The following is a 16550-nucleotide window of genomic DNA, read 5'->3' as shown; positions in this document are numbered from 1 at the left end:
GTGTCCAACTATGTTACACACTAGAATTTTGTTTTTTTTTTTTTTTAAAGAAAAGAAAAGAAAAAAGAAGACAACTGAAACCCGAAACGGCGAAACTTAACCACTCACTTCAGAGTTCAGAATTCGTAACATTTGCAGGCGTAGAAATCGCAAGCTCAGACCACCCAATGCAACCACCACCATCTCCGCTCCCAAGCTGCCACGTGTTGTTATCACCAGCTTCCATCAAAGGCCAATACTCTCCTCGTTCAAGCCCAATCCCCATTTCCTCAAAACCAAGCCCAAGCCCAAACCCAAACCCAAATCCACCAAGTGCAAAAAGCCCTGGACTCTGTGGTGTGTTGAGCAAGGAAGTAAAACTTGCGGAGTCGTTAATGTTTCCATACAACGGAACGGAAGTGGACGGTTGTTGTATGTGGTGTTGAGAGGAGGAGGAGGAGGAGGAGCGGGATCGCTTCGGGTTCTTGCGGGTGACACCACCAACGGGTATGTTGCGGAGGGAGCCACCTTGCGTCCAATAGCGGCGGCAGGACTTGCAGAAATGACGAGGCTGAGTGAGGTTGTAGTTGTTGTAATAGCAGAACTTGGTGTTGTTGGACTCGCATCTTGGGCATGGGAGCCGTTCTTTCTCACTTGCCTTACTGCCCCTGTGTCGCTGTTTCTCCTTGTATCTTTCACCGGAATCTGACGACATTCTCTTTCTGTATATTATGTCTTATAATTTTATAAACTGTAATTAGAGAGAGAGAGAGAGAGAGAGAGAGAGAGAGAGAGAGAGAGTGAGGATACCTTCAATTTATAAAGGAGAGAGAGAGAGAGAGGGTTTCTTTTAAGGAGATACACTGTTTTAATTAAGGACCTTTCTATTCTAGGATTGAAATCAACTCTATAAGAAAAAAGAAGGAAAAAAAGAAAAAACAGAGTAAGGATTAAATGAGTCCCTCCCACGGGCATTCTCAAAATATTCAGCTACGTTCCAGAACCATAGACTTTATGCCTCAGGATACACAAGCACACATCCCCATAAATCTGTCATTTGTGTATCCTGATGAAAGAAAATCAATGGTTCTGATACATCCCACGTCAGGTGAGTATTATGAGTATGTCACGTGTGGAGTCATTTTATCACGGTTCGTAACGTACGGTTAATTGTTTTCATGGAATGTCTAATTATATAATAAAATACAACTAATTTTATTTAATTAAAATCACAACTTCGTCTAAAAAAATGATCGATGCGAAAGAAAAAACAAATCCTAACCTTTAAGTCGTACCTCCTAAGACTCGAAATCCTCTCTCTCTCCTACAACGTAAAGGATGACAGCTGTGTTAGAGAGTGAAACAGATACTAATTGCTGGGGATTTTATTTTGATTTGACATGCGCGTCTCAGGCGACTCTAATTTAACATTAAGAAACTTTTATTTTTTTAGTCATACCAGCCTGACTAATTATGTAAGATTAGGATCATGAGCTATCCAAAAACATGATCTCATCTTAAGAATTAAAAAGAAAAAATTACTTTTACAGTTGAATTTTATTTTTCAATAAAATGTAGAAGGCTGTGAAGTTGAATAGCCAATGTACAAACCTTAGTAAGATTATTAAGTTAATAAGGGAAGTGTTTTTCTTTTTTCCACCTACAGTTGCGGCTCTCGAATCCCAAGAAACTTTGATTTTGTTTGGTTCTACCTATTTCAATTTACTATTCTTGATTGGTGTGTGTGTGTGAGAAAACGACTGTGAACCAACCAACCTAGACACCGCTTGGATTACGGAGCGGGCTATCATTCAACTTTGACCTAATTTACACGACATGACGTAAGGATTTGCTGTTTAGTTGTTAAATCAAAGGAATACTGCCAAATGTACTGAGTGAAGGTGCTTCTTAAGATGCCAAGAAAAACTTTGAGCAAAACAGTTAAAAAAAGAGTCATCATGATAAGTGCTTTGTAACCATCTTTCCCCGCCTAAAAGAATCAGGGCTTAATGTTTTGATCCCACAATGCTAAGGGTGGATTCCAAATTTTACAATTCATTCAATTTTGGATTGAGATAGTGCCCAAACATTGTCCCGTTCAGCTGCGCTGCTACTATATTCCAATTTCCCAATCGAAGATTTTTTTTTGTTTTGTTTTTGGAATCATAGATGTTTTTCATCAGAATACACAACAAAACATCTTTTATAAAAATTACAGTTGTGTTTCCCAAGAAAAAAAATCTATGGTTACATGTCAGTACCACATCAGCTGAGTGAAGACTTTCTGGTTAGAAAATCAGCGCATTGTTTTTTTTTTTTTTTCTTTAAAAAAAAAAAAAAAATGTCAAAAATGTCTTTGTACGATACTGCATTCAACATTTGGCAGAGATGGTAGTGTGTATAGATCGATGGATGATTTTCCTCAAGAGATACAAGTGAAATGAACTTTAGAAATAGGATGCCCATTTCTCTCTCATTTCTTGCTACAAGAAATGAGGGGAACACCTGCTAGGCACCTCAATGGACGGATCCGACTTGGACACTCAGGCTACTATTTGATGATCCAACAGGTTTAACACCAAAGGATGATTTCGTAGGGTTTGATATCTTAATTGGCTTCCCAATGTCTTTTCCTAACTGATGTCTCTATTTGAGGCATTCCTCACTATATAAGGGACCAGTTTGGTCATCAAAAAATAAAACTACTATCACTCTCTCCCTCTCTCTATTTAATTCTAATACATCAAACCTTAATTCAAGTTTGAGAAGCATTTTATATCAATGAATTAGGGGGACGAATGAGTTCACTTCAAAGATAATGCAAACATTAAGAGAACATACTGTTTTGGATGATAGCTTATTGCATGCGACTGGTTTTAGTAATTCTCATTACAAATTAACCATACTACAAACAGCCATTTGGTTATTAAAAAAAAGTCCTTACTGAGATGGAAATGAGGGTAAATCTAAACTGATAATTAGGTCAAGAAAAGCAGATTTCTTAGTCAAACGTTCAAGACGTATGGGTCGGTTTGAAGTCTGAATTTGTTGTTGAAAGTGGATGCAAGAGCATGAGATTGTTGAAAAATGGTTTCGTTCTGTTTTCTACGTTTGTTTCCTTACTGCACAGAAGATGTCACCATCCTTCTTCTACAAGCACTATCAGGTCCACAATGTAGGTACTGTAGTAGAGTGCTGGTCCCCAGCTCCAAACCATTGGACGGTCCCAGACATTTGTGGTGATGTGAGCAACTAAACCTAGGGAGGAGAGGGCACTACACTTTGACGTAACAAGCTTCAATGCCAAGGGAACGTAGTAGGGGCCAATCAATGGGTCCCATATAGATCTATCAAGTCAAAAGTAAAACTTCTCTTTATGATTGCAGCCATCCATTCCATTCCATGGTAGGTGTGTAGGACCACCCTGCCGTCCCACCACATGTCCTCATAATTGTACTAATGAATCGTGCCCAACCATACACGTGGCATTCCACATTCCATTATTATTTACCCATATTAGTAGATCCATCATGCCCATCCTTTCCATTCAGGTCAAATGGACTATAAATCCCCCCACGCCTCTCCTGTAAATGATACAATCAATCTCACCTGCCTTATAAGTGATCCACATCACAGCTCAAAATCATCTTGAATATTTGATTCATGATCGTTCACAATGTTTTATCAACATTTTAACATGGTAGAAGAAATTCGTATGCTTTTTAGAATAAAGATGAAAAATATTTCTCCTATGTTTAGTAGGTTACAACCCCATATGACGAAGTAACTATGTTATGTACAAATAAAACCAACTAAATCAATCAGGGAGAAAGCAGGATTTACTGAAGTTCATGCAGTGGGAGTAGAGGTAGCAAGAACTACATAGGCCAAGTATTGGAGTCCATCCTGAATTTTGCCCGTGGCCGTGGTATAGTCAACATGGAGATGATCAGAGATGACATTGGCTTTCTCCTGAATTGAAGTCTGTGGAAGGCCATCATGAACATCGGCAGTGGCACCTTTTATGGCTGCTTGATAAGCTTCAACTATATCAGAAATACCTGAGTGATGCATGAGAAAGTTAGTGTGCCAAATAATAAATATCATCTATAAAAATTCAAAAGAGAAATCGATAAACAGTATATGATGCACCTGAAGCCATAGATAATTAGTTATCAATGGCTCTCAACACCCATAATATTCCCAGTGGGATGGCTGCCTTGTAGATGGGGAGTTGTACATAAATCCAGCCAACCAAAATCACTGATTAATGGATACTTGAATGTTTCATGAACTTTATGGACCAAAATTTGACCTTCAATTATCTAAAAAGGAGGGCTTCTTTCCTTGCAATGAATGTGTCTAGATCAATCAGGACATTGGAAAGGAGACCGTGTATTGTAACTTTGGAAAACAAATATCCCTATTTCCATAACCAATGTCCATGTCAGTATCCATACATGAGCACCTTAAATATGGTTTAATTTGATAGAAATCAAACTCCTATATATAATATCTGAAAGCAAAACATTTCAATAAATTAGGGTTTATTTGCAAAAGTTTGTAAACAGATGCCCCAATGAGTACAACACAGTCCAACATGGAGTGTTAACTATGAAAAAGGAAAGAGAAATAAAAAAATCCTAGCTAGAAAATAACAGTTGGTGGTTGCAGAAGTTGAGATCATTACTTTCCATATCAGCAAAGAAAGCAACATACGTTGTCTAGGATATCTAGTCATAAATCCTATTTTCCCAAACTAGCTTCTTTACCCACACTCATCATACCTGGTGCAGGAACCCTTACCTACTAGTTTCTGCAACACGGCTGTTGCAACAATCCATTTCAAGAGAGACAACCTAGGTAGCCCTTGCCTAATAACCACTACATAAGGCTTACGATGCAGTGTCATGTTCAGAAAATCTTCACATGAACCATAATCAACAAGTTTTGATTCCATGTTTAAAGGTTTGACAACATCTTACACCAGCTGTCAACGTCAAGAAACCCACTATCTGGAGCTTGGACTGGCAATGCAAGCTTAATTTTCATTGGTTTATTTAATTACGTTTAAAAAAAATGATATATCATGTCAATGGATACCAGACATCAACCAAACTAAACCATTGGTCGAACCAGATTGACCTGGCATGGCCACTATCTAGTTAACCGACTCTTTGAGTTTCAAAACATTGCGAAATATCAAACAGAAAAGATGCAAGAAACTTTACCCATAATAAAACTGTTAGAAACTGCTTTGACATCGCCTGCCATTGATTGTGCCTTCAATCTGATGATCTTGGCTTTTGCAATGGAATCCTCGGGCCAGTCAACTTTCATACTATCCTGGTCCTCATCTTCATTCTGTCCTTTGTTTGCACTAGAGATGATGGATTTTCCAAGCATCAAAAGTTGAGACGCCGAAAAGCAGCACAGTTCCGAGAGTCTCTGTGTGATAATTGTGATGTTAAATGCCTCACAGCATATATTTTAACTCAAAACTCAACCAAAAAAAAAATTTGAATAAAATTCCAAGGTATTGCCATACATGGACCCCCTCTGAGTGAATATTTTCAAGCATGGCAGCAGTTCGTTGAACTACTTCATTCGCAGCTAGACCTGCAAGGATAGTGGTGAACCTACAAAAATCACATGTATTTGTCAAAATCATTACCAAAAGCAAGAAAGAAGCTCTGATTGTACAGTATCTGGAACTACTGAACTTAAGCATTTTCAGCTCGAAAATTATCAACTTGAAATGAAAGCAAGTAACGTGAGTTGCCGGTTAAAAACTAATAAAGGAAAGAAGCACAAACAGCAACTTGCAGGAAACAGGAAACATATCATTTACAACATTTAGTATATTTGATACGTGAAATGGGAAGCACAAACAGCTATTTGTGAGGGAGACTGGGTTCCTAGTAAAATTAAGAAATAATCATGTGAGAGGAATGTCATATTTTGTAGCAAATCATATAAGGATGACACGGCACTACGTGATTGTTTCTTTCTTTCTTTTTTCGTTTCTTGGTAGGTGAGCTAGACTTGAACCTACAACCCCATAGTTGCATTCCCATACATCCATCAACTGAGCTATGGCTCTAAGCCCTTGCCTTGCACGTTAGGATGTGACCAGGATCTGTCCATGTGTCGATTACTGAAAAATTCCTAAGAGTGCCATGGCACTCCACTCTTTCCGATTACAGTTGATTCAACTATGCATATCAATCTGACCAATGTTCTCAGGCTTTGCCTGCAATGTCACTCTGTTATTATACATTAGCTTCATGTTAAACAGAATAAATTTAGGAAAATTTTGTTATTTATTAATGTTGGTGGGTAGCTCCCCTAGACCTTTCAGAATTCAGATAAGGCTCCATTGATGATGATGGTAGTATTAGTTGGTAGATCATAAAGAAATTTATGATGCAGTCCACGCAACACGTGTCACCATTTAACATGGATACAAGGTGCTCACTGGTGCCTTCATAGCTTAAGAAATATAAATGGATCTACAATACCAAAAGAAGTGGTTGTGTTTAGCAACTAAATAAATTAGCGTATCAAGCATGGACATAGTGTCATCTTTTAGAAGCCACTTTTTAAATGATTAGAATGGAGGGTGACTCTTTAAGTTAAGAGTCAGTGTGTGTTGGATGTGTCTACATGTATATGTGCGTTGGCACGTGTTCAATGCCACTAAAAACCTGAAGTGTCATGCCATTGTAATATAGAACCAAATGTTAGAAAGTGGGTGTTACTTGATTGCTGTAACAGAAATAACACTGGCATGCACGAATACGCATGATATATCCATAAAGCAATATTAGTATGAAACAAGAGAATTTAAAAGTATTATTACCCAGAAGCCATGTCTGCAGCCTTACTGACACTTGAATCACGCAAGACTTTCATCTCATCGCCGCTTCCCTCTTCTACAGTCTCGATTTTCTTTCCTTTTTCAGAGTCTATACCACTTCCATCAATTTCATCACTCAAACTGAAAATTTGCTGAACCTGTTTAAGCTCTCCATCATAAAAGTTTTTTTGTTCTGACGACAATTTTGCTTTTCTCCGATTAAGTAACAATGCATAATGGTTGGACAATGCCTCCAATTCCTAAAATTCATAACATTTTCAACAACTTAGATACTCATATTACCTGCCGTTATCACATCTACATGAATTTAAAAAAAAAGGGGGGGGGTGTTGCGGGAGAAAGAATTTTTTTTTTTAAAGAAAAAAAAAAAGATCACCTCTAGCTGTTCTGGACCTCCATAGATATAGAAGCATCGGTCAAATGAAGCTTCCTCAAATAGTTGTTCTTCATCTGCGTGTTCTTCAGGTTCCTGGGGATTCTTCTCAATTTCAATACCAGTCTCTGTAATCAATATTTCCATGGTCTCCTTACCCACTCGTTCAAGTACTTGCATTCCCTTTGCTGTAAATGCTTTTCCAGTCTGTAACACAAAGGTGTGAATAAGCAATTCTGGCAAAATAATAAAGCAGAAACGATGATTGAATGCACACCTCAATTAGAGATGGAGCAACAGAACCGGGAGTTACGGGTAAACTGCTATGCTGAATAGATTCGGCAAGGTTTGCAGCAGAATTCTCAAGCCTGAAAACATGCATCACCACACTGTATGGTCAATATTGTTTGACTAGCAAAACCCATTTCCCAAAACAATATATTGAATAACACATCACTGAATAACAGTCACTAACAGCAAGCAAGTATGATGGTGATGGTTTCATGATGCATCCCTACCTGATTTTTTCATTAAAGGCACATAGAAATACCAAAAAAATAAATAAAATAAATTTGAAAATCCCACATAATAAAATATTTATGCTTTATAACAAAAATTTTGACACAGACCAAAACGAAGAGGACCTTTGGTGCAGGTTGAATATGCTAAGGTGAGAGGCTATGTTGCATAGACTCTTCTAAAAGAATGAAGTACCTGTGTTGGACAAGTGTAAAATTCTGACACTCCATAGGCTCTTGTTTGAAAAACTATCTACCCCAAATGTTATTGAGTTCCTTTTATTTTGTGTTTAAGAATATAATGGATTTTGATTTCATCAAATACAAATTCACAATGTTAGTGCAATATACCAGTTTGTTAAAAGCGAGTTGCTTATAGTGTTATGATTTATGACATAAAATACAAACATAAATAGGAAGTGTTTATGTCATAAAATGCAAACATAAATAACTATTGCAACAAAAGATCAGCATAATACGTAATTGACCTAACAACTTATGACTTACATTACACTACCCCTTCATAATATATGAACCCCATTTACCGATTCCCCAAAGATCAATGAATAACAACTCGTTATTTACCGAGGTCATCCAGTTGATAATTTAAGACTTACTTATGGACCAGATTTGAACCCCCTTTCCAGGCACTGCCTAATGCTTGCCATGCTCCTGAAGCAAGGTTTTCCACGGAACTGTCCAAAACCTTCAGACCCTGCACATATAGTGTTAACAACTCATACTTGAGAAAACAACACATTTATAACAACTCAAAGAACTACACATATAAATCTGTTCTGATTCCATCACAACAGTGCACCATCGACCAAATTAAAAAAAGCGCAAACTATAGCTTGTGATTAGTATGTCATGGACAACAACTTTGACATATTCTAAGAGAATGTCAGAGGAGATTTTGTGATACCTCCCAGGTGAATATGTGGCTTGTGGCAAAACAGAAACAAAGTAGGCCCAACACACACAAATATAAACAGGCAAGAAACAGAGATCTTGGAAGAAGAATATAAAGAACAAGAGATTAATAGGCTTGCAAATCAATTCGGGACAAACTATATACATATATATTTTATAGATAAAATTATATAAAATGGACAAATTTATCATCATAAAGGATATTATGCAATTATATTATGAGACGGAGAGGGAAAAAATACAATACATTCCAAGAAAGTATATGCCGTGGTAAAATGGCATGTGTCTCCCCTGAGGTATAGCCTTTCCTATACATTTGAATATAAGCTGGAGGAAAACAGGCCTTTCCTTAAAGCCTCAAGGCCTTTTTTGAGTGCCTCGAGTTAAACCTCAAGGGGTAAAGCCACAATGGGTATACGAGCAAATAGAAGCAACTAATTGTTCAAGAAATATAATAAAAAAGAATAAACTACTTGCAAGGATGCAGTATCTGACAAGCATAAGAGTGCCATATAACTGAACTGCAGATCATGCGTCACAATATCAGATTTAGAAACAAGGTACTTCATCTCTGTTGGAGGTATTGCTTGCCTGGCCCAACAAAGATTCCTCACTGGCCTTCTCCAATTTATCCAGGGTGGAATTCCGCAACTTATCATTATCATCCTCAAGTTTTTCAGCAGGTGTTGATTCCTCTGACTTTTCTTCCTCGTTAGAAGATTCTGATTCAGGAGCAGTGTTTTGCATATCTCCGATGCTCTTTGCAGCATTCTTAGCAACCTCAGCAGCCTGAATCCAAGAAACAGAGGAACCTTTAACATAAATCTAATAAACTAGCATACACAACAAACAATAATCATATATTAACTCTAACAATAGTATTGAATAGAGGATCAGGAATATTTCAGCCAACCCCAGATATTTGGTGTAAGAAGTGCTGCTATTTGTTTAAATCCTATGATTTAAAATTTGAATCCGACAATGCAAATCTTAACCCAAACAGTTAGAAATTAGAATCTTACGTAAGAATCTGTTCCTTCACATAAAAATCATCTGTTCAATCTACCATGGCATGCACATTGACCCCACCTTTCCCTTTTGCCTTAGGCAAGAGTTTGAACCTCACTAAGAGGCCAGAAATGTTATAAGTTGCATTCAAGTTCTTTTCCAGCAGTTTCTACAACTTCTTTGTATATATCTTATGATTCGAGTACAATTCAAATCTTATGATTTTAATAAAAAAATATTTGGTGAAAACAATGACTCCTAAACGTGCACTCCATGTTGTTTCTGAACCTTAAAAGAAAAATAGTGGTTGTTTTTACTAATTACTTGATCAACTAGTATGAGTGACAAGAAATGCATGTCGACCCGCGCAATTAGGAAAAAAAAATGAAAACTAAGAATATTAATGAGATATCGAAACTTGTTTCCATGACTATGACTATGAGTTTAGAACATTGTCTCCATGTTGTACATTGAGCTTGCCAGGTAGAATATCTTGTCATTATATGTAAGTGTTTAAACCATTTCAGTATATAATGTTTATGGAGAAAGTAGGCATATTAGCTAATCAAAATAAAGAAGGCATATTATATAGGTTTGCGTACCTTTTTATAATTTCAACTCAGTAATGTAATATGCTTTTAATAACTTCTTTTATAATTATCCAAATTTTTAACCCAAAGAAAAAGAGATGGATAGTATAATCGAAAATTTTGAATCCGATTCAAATCCAATCCTATTCCTTAAGATTTTACGATCCGATTAGATTATAGAAATATTGGGTGTAAGGCTTTGGTGACAACAATAATGAAAATTTAAGGTGATAATTAGTCAACCAATTATCACAAACTGCTAATTATTTTATGATTACTTGTGATCTTTATGAGAAAATAGATATGAAATACTTCACAACACAATTTAGAACATAGTCTTCATTTAAGTCGATCACCAGTTGACTTACCATTCCTTATTCCCAAGTCCTAAGAGTATTTTATGATATAATATTAAACAATATCACAACAACAATCCAAATCTACACTTCAAATCATGGTTTAGGAGCCAAAAATAAAATAACATGGTGAGTTAGAGATAAAAATGGTGTCAAGATTTCAAGGCAAAATATGAGAAGAGGTGTCACATCATCATTTTAGGTAAGCTCACCAAAGTTCAGGGCTTCAGGCATATGGATATTTAGAGAAAATTCAATCAATTAGCCAACATCTTGGGATCAAGGTCAAATTTGGTTCTCCAAGCACAATTTTTTAAAACAGTGGATTGGTTAGGCACCCCAGGACAATCATTTTACAACGTGTTGGAAACCAGTGAATCATGGAGCTATGAAGAACAATTATTTCAATTTTAAGTGATTAAAACATTTTGTTCATCAAAACGCAGAGAAGGCTGGAGCAGAAGACCCATAGAAGAGTGCTTGGTTATGCTAATGATATTACATCGCAGAGGAGGGTATTTAGCATGCAAACAGTTATTCATGACACTGCATTGAGGTCAAAGGAGAGCAATGAACTTTTCACGTATTTGTTTATAGGGTGATCTCCAATTTCAATGTATGTGATGATTTGTTAAGTTTCCTTCAGATTTTGAAAAATATGGAATCTCTTAATGGGGAAGAATTCTAAAGCTGTGAGGAAAAAAAGAAGTATAAAGTAAACTAAAAGAATAGATGATTTGATAGAAAATAAACAACAGAGTTGGATATAGTGGAGTAAATTATGACTAAATACAGTAACTGGACATAATTTTGGCTGTTTCCATGTCGGGCATTACCAATGCTTTAATTGACTTGTCTTAATTTCAGTCTGACTACGAGACCAAGATTCATCTAGGCTCTTCCACCTTAGGTGCAAATGAAGTTGAATTTTTCACAAAAGAAGCAAAAGTATTCCAACTTAGAATAATCTTGGGGGATGCCGCTAACCTTGATTGAATATGATCTTGGTTTCCTAACCGTTACATTACTTGAGGTTACCTATGCTATGTACTACTATTCTATTAACCTAAATCTCAACGACAAAGGAAATTTACTGTGCTAATATCTACAAAAGGCAGGTTTTTACTCAATGTGCAAGGCTGTGCCATGGAAATTCACAACAATAGATGTGAAATGACATATCATTAAGAAAAATAAATAAATAAATACAAAAAACATTTATGGAACCCTAAAACAGCACCTTAACCCCACTGTAAAACTGCATCCGCATTGTCGTTTGGACAATTCCCCAAGGCAGGACCATTCATACAAGTTAAGAAACTACAATCATCAGATCCTTATGAAGTATAAAAAATTTCCAGGGAACTGCTTCCGACTCTGGCAAGATAAGAATCAATTAATTTTATTTATAAAAAAAAAAAAAAAATTGAAACTTGTTAAACCCTAGACCGAAGCGCAGCTCCAAAGATTAACCATTCCCAAATCTCAGGCTACACTTAACAAAACTGAAAACGTCGAATTACCAAAAGTACCATCTTTAAACCTAATTTCAAGATCGCATGCTCAAAGAACTATTCAAATTAGAGATGAAGATAGTTGAGAAGTAATATACATTGCGAGAGATCTCGTCGGCTGCAATTGACGCGGCTTTCTGAAGATCTGCTAACATGGAGAGAGGTGAAATCCCCCAACCTCCCCATCCTCCTCCTTTCGGTGCAGGTTCAGGTTCTTTTTTCGTAGGGGATTGCGTGTTTTCCTCCATAGAAACTCAAGAACGAGATTTCCCCCAAAATTAGATCTTCGTTTACTTCTCTTACAGAAGAAAATCGAGAAACTGTCGCAACTGTTTCTCTGGTCTTCTCTAATTCGATCTCTCAAACGAAAACTCTCTCTGAAAATGGCGGTTCAAATCCCTCACTATTCGATAAATACGAAAACTCGCGCGATCTGTTTGGATCTTTGGTCATGTATTGTTTTCAACAGCCACGAACCACCTGATTATATGTGTAGTTCGTCGTTATGTGAGTGCGGCTAAAGTGAACGGGGTGCGTCTTGTACCTAACCGCGTGATCCCTCGTAAGTCGTAAGCTCCAAAGACGGTGAGTTACATAACTCGTTCCTTGTGAACCCAGTTGAGGATCGGAATACAGTGAATCAGCTTGAATCATGAATCATGATTCGTTCTGTATTCGAGGAATTTAATTAATCAAGTGCCAATAGATGGAAAATCTAATAAGAGTCGGTGACTTTCGGACTAGTTTTTTTTTTTTTTCCACTCGTTCTGTACCTGGCTGAATGGTTTTGTACCCTTGCCATATCAACCAAGTGAAAAAAATCGAATCCAAAAATCATTAGCCTTCCCATACTCTCTTGATGTGGCATGTGCTAGAACCCTACATTTTTTTTACTCGGGATACACAATTGCACATATTTTGTGATTGTGTATCCCGAGGAAATCTATGGTTCTCGAACATGTCACATCAATAGAGTATGGGAGATTATGTCAGAGGGGAGGGGGGCGGGGGGTGGAGTCAAAAAATCACGACTCATCTAATAATTGTGATTCACTGAATTTTTTACGGGGATCACAATTCAATGAATGTATCATATATTAAGACAAAACAAAATATGAAGATATAATATATTGGATTACATCTTTTGGGTTCAAACCGATCACCAGGTTCAAGTTTGGCCTGCCCAAGTTGTAGCCCTACCAATCGGAATCCAAAAAAACATATCAGCCCGGGAGATTCGATTACATGTTTTGGTCTTCTTAATAATGTTTTTTTGTCCTTATAATTTTCTTCTCCTTAAATTCATTCTTTAAATTCCATTCCATGATGGCTTTCTTTCTGAACCGTCAAAAGCACCAAGGCATTAATGATGCAAAACATACAGTCTAGGTTATATTTTTGGCATTGCAATATGGCATTCATGTACCAATTGACACCCTTATGCATAAATGCAATCCTGAATATAAAATGAGGAACGGATCAGCTTGCATGCATAGCGAAGGGCAAGGTATCAATGACACGCTCCATGTTAGGAGTATCTCACGGGTGCTCTTGTCACTAAGTTGCATGGCAGTATGGCACTAAGACTACTACAGTATGGTGATGCAGTTCTGCCAAGCAATGCACGTTATGGCATGAGGCATGTCACATGGGGATGAGTTTGTTAAGATGTATTTAAGATTGATGCTAATCACAATAAATTGAGCCATCAAGGGCTTAGGTATGGCTATGTGCCATCCAAGTTTGGCCAAGGGCAGGATTTGGACCCATTGCTCAGTTGGTATGACACATTGCCAAGCAACTTTGAGGTCGTGGGTTCAAGTCTAGCTTACCCATAAAAAAAAAGTTTGGTCAAGGGCTAGCTAGCTATTTGAGTTGAACCATTTGATTTCAGGCAAGCCAAAACGTACCTTTGGCGTAGAGCCATGGACAAGGCTCATTGTGTTACATTTATTTACATTTTACTGAAAAAAAAGCAGATACACAATTTTAAGTTTTAAACAAGCTCCAAGACTAGTATCTCTTTCATTGTCCCATTAAAATTACAATAAGCAATTAGAAATTTGGGAAACATTAAAAATACTCCAAGAAAGGAATAAAACATACACACTATTTCAAGAAATGAAAGAAAAATACAATCAAAGATCACGAAGCTGCCGTAGATTCATTGGAGATATGTACTTGGTGCCCCCGTCAATTAGTTGCTTGGCGATTATCACATTTGCAGCTTCGCTTGGATGATAAGGATCCCAGAATACGTACTTGGAGCGATCTTCACACATAGTAGAGGTAGGCCCACATGGAATAATCCCTTGGAACTGGCCCCCATTGCCACAACAAGCTGCGCTTGCGGTCTTGAATCCTGCATAGTTTTCAAAAATAAAAATGTTCTTGAATTTTTCTTCCCATAATTATTAGTATCTTTGTTCTTTTACAGCAATATATGTCCTAAACCAAAATGCAAGATTTCTACTAGCACCAATGCTACTTGGCAAGGAAAAATTACTTACCAAACTTGGCATAATTTGTGATGAGTTCCATCACTAGTTCATAAACATTCGCTAGGACAAATGTGGAACCGGGGAGGTTTTCGTTTAGTTCTGTAACAAGATCCTTCAATCGGCCATTGTAGTGAACTGCTAGTTTGTTTGGTAGGTCCACACACTGATCCTGATTAATCTGATTGATTGTTTTTTGATAAGGAATGCAGCCTATCGGCCCCACATTCCCAATGACGAACTTTCGTGCGTCCAGTTTGTAAAGTCTCTGTCATTGAAAATATTTGATTATTCTAAAATGAGAAAGCACTTAAACACAAATTTTCTGTTCTTCCATCGATTTGAGTTAGTTTACTTACAGTTAATTGATTCCTTAGGTTGTTGATGACATTGTTAATGAAAGTATCTGGACTCTCGGATGCCCTTTCTCCAATAGAGAGGACTGGAAGAAGATAATTGTTGAGGAAGTCATTCGCTCCAACCGTGATCGAGAATATGGCCTTCTTCATTAAAAATTCTCTTGCTTTGGACGTACCCAACAATCCGTCCAACTGCTTCCGAGTAATGTTGAAGTAATCAATTTGGATGTCCATTGAAAGCCTATTAACCTGCAATATAAATGCATCTCAGTTGAATTCCATCCATGCTCACAGAAAAAAAGAACAAATTGAATCTCATTCAAGCTATGCATGTATAATGTGGACACATAGATGTGTTATTGTCATGAAGGAAATTTCACCGAAAAATTATAGATACCCACTTGAGTTAACATCCAAATCTAAAAGGATCTTTCGTTAGTTAAATTAATTAGGAAAAAATCAAAGTAATATATTGGATTTGAGTCGTTTACAAATATTCTCCCAGTTTGGTTCATTATTCCCCCTCCTCCTGATGCATAATTCACTCCCTTTAATATGGCTTTGCCAGTAGCATTTGGAGACAAAAATGGGATCGCATACTGTGGTTGTCCCAATTCTTCTCCTACAATTGAAATACACGAAAAATGTCAAACCAAAAACATAAATTTGCATTACATAGACAAGTACGTATAACATACTTAGGCACGGATGAAAGAGAACTCTTACCTACAATGTCTCCAATTGTTCTACCATTGGTGTACCGTCCAGTGGGATTCCCTCCCGAAGCCTTAAAATCAATTCCATTTGGTGGGATATTTGCTTTGGACAATGTTGAGAGGAAATTATTATTTCCAGCATCCACTAGTGAATCGCCGAAGATAAAAGAGGCTCCTAAACCATCTTCACCTCCAGCAAGAGAAGCCAAGCTAATGAAGTACAGCAAAGCCAAAACCAAAGTGTAGAATTTGATGTACATTCTTTGTATCTTCCACATATTGATAGAAGAAGAGAGATGGTATATAACCATGGCTAAAGACTTTGCCTACTAATGAGTTTATAGCTACCCTCTCTCTTTGGAGAAATCAAAAGGCATTAGTGAAACTTGTAGAGTTAGTTTTATTGCAAGAGTTGCATTTGGTTTGACCATTTGAGCAAGAATGAAGGATTTCAAGTGGGTAGTTGATCAGCATTAGTGTATTGGCTCAGCGTGCCATGGACTAATGGATTTTGCTTTTGGGACAAGGATGCCTTGCACACATTGGTCAAAGAGGGTGCCTTATTTGATTACATATATTGGTGGGAATTTGGTGCTGTATGGTTGGGAAGTTCCATCACTACTCCCATTTATCGATTTTGAGTGTAAAGCTTCAGATCTAATCACGAAGGCAATAAAAATAAAATAACACCCATCATGATTTTAAAGCTCGTTTTGACGTCCGTCTTGTCCAATTTATTCTAGTTGTCTTGTTCAACAATGAACACCTCCGTCTTATTTGATAAAACACATCAGGTTTGAGATGACTTGTTAACCCGTCTTGTTGG

The 16550-nt window shown here is 37.1% G+C and overlaps 3 protein-coding genes across 3 annotated transcripts; all 3 read right to left on the bottom strand.

Moving 5' to 3' along the window:
* Positions 1-51: 51 nt before the first annotated feature.
* Positions 52-1039, bottom strand: LOC147409051 (dof zinc finger protein DOF5.8-like). The gene has a single exon (XM_086424956.1). The coding sequence runs from the start codon at positions 692-694 to the stop codon at positions 110-112; it is 585 nt and encodes a 194-aa protein (XP_086281082.1). The 5' UTR covers positions 695-1039; the 3' UTR covers positions 52-109.
* Positions 1040-3611: 2572 nt separating this feature from the next.
* LOC147409050 (BAT2 domain protein) lies at positions 3612-12637 on the bottom strand. The gene is made up of 9 exons (XM_086424950.1): positions 12250-12637; positions 9275-9472; positions 8368-8465; positions 7510-7600; positions 7236-7439; positions 6842-7098; positions 5528-5618; positions 5211-5427; positions 3612-4040 (listed from the first exon to the last, which is right to left on the bottom strand). The coding sequence occupies exons 1-9, from the start codon at positions 12397-12399 to the stop codon at positions 3829-3831; spliced, it is 1518 nt and encodes a 505-aa protein (XP_086281076.1). The 5' UTR covers positions 12400-12637; the 3' UTR covers positions 3612-3828.
* Positions 12638-14118: 1481 nt separating this feature from the next.
* LOC147409049 (GDSL esterase/lipase At2g23540-like) lies at positions 14119-16086 on the bottom strand. The gene is made up of 5 exons (XM_086459069.1): positions 15735-16086; positions 15500-15630; positions 15009-15257; positions 14662-14917; positions 14119-14513 (listed from the first exon to the last, which is right to left on the bottom strand). The coding sequence occupies exons 1-5, from the start codon at positions 16033-16035 to the stop codon at positions 14290-14292; spliced, it is 1161 nt and encodes a 386-aa protein (XP_086315195.1). The 5' UTR covers positions 16036-16086; the 3' UTR covers positions 14119-14289.
* Between the last annotated feature and the right edge of the window lie 464 nt (positions 16087-16550).

Source organism: Akebia trifoliata, chromosome 2 (assembly GCF_017979445.1).
Source record: "Akebia trifoliata isolate Shusen 1 chromosome 2, ASM1797944v1, whole genome shotgun sequence".
Classification (NCBI taxonomy): domain Eukaryota; kingdom Viridiplantae; phylum Streptophyta; class Magnoliopsida; order Ranunculales; family Lardizabalaceae; genus Akebia; species Akebia trifoliata.
This window is presented reverse-complemented; position numbering and strand designations above follow the sequence as displayed.

Bases quoted from the DNA above. Each gene is read 5' to 3' on its own strand.
- LOC147409050 (XM_086424950.1), bottom strand. From the start codon at position 12,399: ATGGAGGAAAACACGCAATCCCCTACGAAAAAAGAACCTGAACCTGCA. The intron at 7,601-8,367 runs GTAAGTCTTAAA...GCATGTTTTCAG, and splicing joins GGTTCAAATCTGGTCCATAA to GCTTGAGAATTCTGCTGCAA. The intron at 7,099-7,235 runs GTGATCTTTTTT...TATGAATTTTAG, and splicing joins GAGGTCCAGAACAGCTAGAG to GAATTGGAGGCATTGTCCAA.
- LOC147409049 (XM_086459069.1), bottom strand. From the start codon at position 16,035: ATGGTTATATACCATCTCTCTTCTTCTATCAATATGTGGAAGATACAA. The intron at 15,258-15,499 runs GTAAACGACTCA...TTTATATTGCAG, and splicing joins ACCAAACTGGGAGAATATTT to GTTAATAGGCTTTCAATGGA. The intron at 14,918-15,008 runs GTAAGTAAACTA...TTTCAATGACAG, and splicing joins ACCTAAGGAATCAATTAACT to AGACTTTACAAACTGGACGC.
- LOC147409051 (XM_086424956.1), bottom strand. From the start codon at position 694: ATGTCGTCAGATTCCGGTGAAAGATACAAGGAGAAACAGCGACACAGG.